Source organism: Ipomoea nil, unplaced genomic scaffold (assembly GCF_001879475.1).
Source record: "Ipomoea nil cultivar Tokyo-kokei standard unplaced genomic scaffold, Asagao_1.1 scaffold0302, whole genome shotgun sequence".
Lineage (NCBI taxonomy): Eukaryota > Viridiplantae > Streptophyta > Magnoliopsida > Solanales > Convolvulaceae > Ipomoea > Ipomoea nil.
Window position 1 is genome coordinate 3,405,849 of NW_017616730.1, and position 5,602 is coordinate 3,411,450.

At 35.5% G+C, this 5,602-nt stretch overlaps 1 protein-coding gene across 1 annotated transcript; it reads right to left on the reverse strand.

Annotated features, from left to right (window-relative positions):
- Window positions 1-231: 231 nt before the first annotated feature.
- On the reverse strand, window positions 232-3,871 carry LOC109163340 (ERBB-3 BINDING PROTEIN 1). The gene is made up of 10 exons (XM_019312093.1): window positions 3,728-3,871; window positions 3,499-3,615; window positions 3,197-3,281; window positions 2,941-3,090; window positions 2,519-2,672; window positions 1,473-1,688; window positions 1,245-1,381; window positions 1,058-1,149; window positions 762-944; window positions 232-643 (listed from the first exon to the last, which is right to left on the reverse strand). Exons 2-10 carry the CDS (start codon window positions 3,587-3,589, stop codon window positions 567-569), a joined length of 1,185 nt encoding a protein of 394 aa, XP_019167638.1. The 5' UTR covers window positions 3,590-3,615; window positions 3,728-3,871; the 3' UTR covers window positions 232-566.
- Window positions 3,872-5,602: the final 1,731 nt, after the last annotated feature.

Below are 5,602 nucleotides of genomic sequence, written 5' to 3' on the forward strand. Positions count from 1 at the left end.
ACAATGCAAAATAATACAATTCAACTTAAAATAACATACTAACCTATTAACATACTAACCGAATTTAAAAATATTTTTTTAAAAGTTTATTTTAATAAATTAAAATAAAATAATTATTTAATTAAAAACAAAAACATAACAAAAACCACCCCTCCTCTAGGCTCTAACCGATAATTATGTATATAAACAAAAACGAATAAATTAAGAGGGGGGTGAGGGGTGGAATTGAAATTCAACACGACCATCAATAAATTTCAAACGGCACTTCTTGCACTTACCAATCAAAAATTCCTCATTGTCAGGCAATGCTATCTATATCCTACTTCAGATTTGGATAGCAAGCATCAAAAAAAAGGGAGAAAAGAAACAAAGAAAAACCTTAAAAGCATTGCAGTTAAACCACAGAACAATGAAACGTTCCAAAGTGTATTTGTAACGATGACAAGCATCCATCCCACATATGCAAAGGAAGCACAATCAGCTCATCGTTTAAGCATCGCTGATCAGGGAACCTCAACACACTCTTCCAAAGAGATTACCAAACCAACATTAAACGAACAAGTTCACTACGACTTGGCACCATTTGCATCTTCCTCCATTGCCTCAGTCTGGCTTGACTCCTCAGCCTTCTCCCCTTTCTTGCCTGCACATAATACATGAAACATCATTTTTCTTGATAAAGAATATGCATGGTTTAGAATCATATTCTTTTTAGCACTACTATTATAATCATTATTTCCTCAACTTGCTGTTGAGTATACCTTTCTTTTTCTTCCCCCCGCCTTTCTTCTTTGTCTTTGTTGGAAGGGCTAGCCAAGCCTTAATCTCAGGTTCATTGTCTATTGTCTTAGTAGCCTGAAGCTCCTGGAGTGGATGCGATGTAACCCTATCAGATCCATTGGGCATCAATAGAACAGTGAATTTTATGTGAGCAACCAAATCACCTGTATCACATAATGAGATAGGAATTAGGCATGCAGAATTAGGCATGCAATCAAATGGAAGTCAGAGTCATCATCAACAATAGAGACTCTTGCCAAGTAATCAAGTTACAAACCAGGCTTTTCATGCAGAACAGGATATGGCTGTAAAAGATCATGGTTGACACATTCAACCAGTCCGAGACGCGCCCTCTTCTCTTCCAAATCCCTGTAAAGAGAGAGTTGCCAAAAGCACAAGTAAAATTAAAACATTTGAACAGAAACAGTCTAGCATACACTTCAACAAAGACGGCGCTGACAGACCTTGCCGTAAATGGCATGATTGGGAACTTCTGGCTGATCTCACTAAAGATGAATCTAGATGCTTTCATCTTCAAATTGTAGCTTTTATCCACAGCTCTCTTATAGATTGTTGTTTGTTTCTCATCCAAGAGTTTTGGCTGTAATTTTCAAGTTTCCGAAAGATTCATACAAAATGAATGAAATTAAGAAATATTCACATAACTATCAAAGTATAGAGTAAAAACCAACCTTGCCATCACCAGTGCTTGTTACAATGTCAATGGAATAAACCTCATTTTCTTCAAATTCTGCATCATCTACTCTAGTTTCAGGATTAGATAGACTCAACACAACTTTGTTTCCATCAATCACAAACTGCTTCATTTGATGACTCAAAACACCCTCTACAATCTTGCAATCATATGCTGCAGCAACCTTCTGTATGGCCTCTGTCACATCTGAGTTCTGCATTGACCAAGAAACACATAAACTATGCATTACTCAAATACTAATTTAAGAAAAAAATGTCAAAGATGTTGCTTTTAGCTGCTAAATACACACTGATAAAAAAAATGTCAAACCCACCACATAACCATATGTTACTTTTTAAAGATGTTGCTTTTATAAGGCCTGAAATCATGACATAATGGTCAATCATGAATACAATTCAAGCTCAACCTAATTTAAAAACATTTCGAAAATCTTAACTCTGATGTTCAGATCTAAGCTTATATCCAAGAAAGCAAGGAAAAGTGAAGGCTGCATGCTAATGCAATTCAAGCTTCATTGCTAGTCCACCTGGGGGCTCATCACACACATGGATATTTATATATTTTTTTTTCAGTACTACTGACTCTGTTCACATGGATATTTATATGAATGCTGCCTTTGTAAGCATTTCACTGAAATTCGCAAATTTAAATATGTTAAGCGCATGTATTGCATAGTCATCCAACTAATCACTTCAAAGGGCTAATACAATGATTGACAAATTCAATATAAGGAATGCTTTTCTATTCAGTGTCAATACAGACTATATTTTTATAGGCATCCTAAAGGCCTAAACTTGTTTTATTTCCTTCAGAACATAATGAAACATAAGTATGCATATTATAAGAGCAAAAGACAGTAGTTGCTGCTCAAACATTAAAATGCATTGATATTCTTTCAACATGTATCTAGAACTCATATCGATTATGCTAGAAACAAAAAAATTAAATTCAAAAGTTCCAAACATGTTCAATCACTTGTATACACTAATAACTATGCAGTTAAACACTCTCATTGAGCATTACCTTTTTTCCTGGCCTCACAAGCCTCAGAGCCACTTCAGCAGCAGTATTAGCAGCAGCAATTACATCAGCAGCTCTACCAGTAACAGGCCCTTCTTGAAGCACATGTGTGTGCGCAACTACTGCAATAAACCCATCTATGTGACATCCCATATCACTGCAACCAAGAAGAACCAACACATACAACATGCATTGTCAATTACAACTCCCAATTGGATGAATAAAAAGTAGAACTATAACATGCAAATTGCTGAGTGAAATTGGAATTAGGCCTTTTAGCATAGAGTTGAACAGGAGCTGCTGAAACTTTAGTTCAAGATAATGGCAAGGCGCCGTCATTTTCATTTACACCACAAAATTTTAATATTTTATTCAATGCCAAGAAACATTAACAAATAACAATAAAAGCCTGAATGACTACTTACATCTTCAACATATCACCTTCTTCCAATACAACTTCATCCCCAGACAGTGGAGAGAAGTGACAAACAGTATTGTTCAGTGATATGCAGGTTGGAAAGGCAACACCCCTCTCAATTTTCTTCTTCACATTCTTGTACATATTCCCAGTTTGCCTACACCATAAACCACATCAAATTGCCAATACTTGATATAACACATATAAGAGATAATAAATCACCAAATTTATTAACCAAAAAAACAAGAGAGAAACAATCTTACTCTCTTATGAATGCATCCCCTTTTTCACAAAGGTCAACTACCTTCGCTTTCGGCTTACATTCAGACAAAACCAACTGCAGAGCCTCTGAAAAACACAAAACCAGACAAATAAAGTTCCAAACTTCCACAAAGTAACAGTTCAAGTTATTCCATCAAATCCAATTTCAGCCATCACACAAAATCAGTATGAAGAAAACACTCGTTCATTCAACCACAAGTCATAAACCAGGTTTCTTCAATTCCTTGTCTACATAAAACACAGATACACACATATATATAAAACGAGGGAGAAAGAGACGAACTGTTGACGATTTCGGCGGCGCTCTTGTACTTGGTGACGACCTCAGGACTAGTGAGATCCAACTCTCGCTCTTCTCTCTCGTCGTCCGACATCCTAGGCAAATTCACGAGAACCACGGCTGCATAAAAACGACGACAGAAGAGAACGTTACAGTGTCCGCCGATTATCAGAAACAAAATTAACGCAGAAGAAAGCGAAGCAAATTGTGAGAAAGGGATATGGAAGCTCACAATAGAAAAGCTCGGCGTGAAAAGGAAGAAGCGAATAAGGGTTTTGGTGGCCGGAAGTGAAAGGGTTGAGCTAGGGTTTTGGGCGGAAGCAGAAATAGCAAAGCGAGGGATAAGAGTTTCCACGCACCGATTACAGTCAGATACTTGACAACTTGGAAGGTCACGTGGCAATCCACTGGAGTCCGCTGATTCTTTATAAATTTCAAAAGAATTTTTTTTTTTTTTTTTTTTTGAAATCAATTCCAAAAGATTTTTTACTATTTATATTTTACAATTTTTAATAGGTGTGACCCTAAGAGAAGTAATTTAAGCCCAAGCAAGAATCAACCATTTAAATTGTTTTAAAATATCAACTTGACAAATCAAATCAAGGAAGTATCTCGAATGTTCATATTATCATAAGGTGTAATAAAGTCAAAATTGGAAACTACAAGTTACAAGGTCCATTATTGTCATAACTAGAAGTTTGTGGGGTAATCCTAAACTGCTCCACGATGAACGGGTTAGGGCAAGCCCATGAAGGTTGGGGTTGTGGGGATTAACAACCCACGTACTAACAATATTAAAAAAAAACATATATATATATGCACACACATATACATATATACATACATACTAAACGTTAACAAAAATTAAAATTTTATACTTTCTCTAAACACTGAAGAATCGAATATTGTTATGTAAAAGTATTAAAAAATATATAATAATATTATAATCAATTTTGTAAGTTCTTTAAGTTGGCCTGGAGACTAGGCAGCATAAGGCGAGTTAAGGTTAAAGAATTCGAACATGTTGTATTTGCAAGCCAATCCACAAAATCAATGTTGCAAAACACGCTAGGCGTCCCCTAGGCGGCAAGGGGGTGCCTAGGCGCCGATTTTTTTATTATATTTTTTAATTTTTTTAATTAAAAATAAAATTAAAAATTAAAAATTTTTAAAATTTAGTAAGAAAACATAAGGTTTTCATAGTTATTTCTTAGAAACTATTTACGAAAGTAGTTGTAAAAGTGTTCAAAGGATTGTTTAAACCATCTAAATACATAAAAGACTAAAATTAAGAGCTAAAGAAGCATTTTTTTGAGAAATTAGTGGACCAAACCGCCGGCGGTGGATAGATCTCGAAAAATACGTGATTTGAAAAAAAAATTGTCCAAAACGGACAACCGAGTCAAAAGTTATGCCTTTTCGAACTTTTCACAATTTAAAACGCAAAAAAAAATAATAATAATAAAATTAAAACGCTGGTTCGACGCCGGTTCAGCCGACTAGGCGGCCGCCTAGCCGGCCGGCTGCGGAGGAGGCCGATTCCGGCCTTCTTCGCGGCGGTGGCCGGACGCCTAGGCGCGATTTTTACATATCTTATTTAAAATTAATTAGTGATATATATGTGGACATTAACAATTCAACCACATCCCTCATGATAAGTCACATCGCCACGTTTGGAATCGAACACGGGTTAAACTCGGCCAACCTATCCGACAGCCAACACAAGTTTAGAAGTTGCATACATACAATACTACAAGTTCATAAGCTCAATACATTAACTTCATATTGACACACTCAATTTATAAACTTATAATTTTGAGTTTATTTACCTCCAATATAAACTTATAGTTTCGACTTTATTTACCTCCAATTCATATATTATAAACGTAGAATATTGTTATAATTATTTGACATGATACATTTAAAATTAACATATTATGTAGTGATATACTTAAATTTATGTCCCTACCGTTAACATTATGTACACATTGCAAAGACGAGTACTTATCAAAGAGAGGGAATATATATCAAGTGCCTTGTAGTCTATTGGTATCTGGTTGAACCTTTATGTATCTGATTGCGATCTAGGGTTCAACCTTTGGTGTAG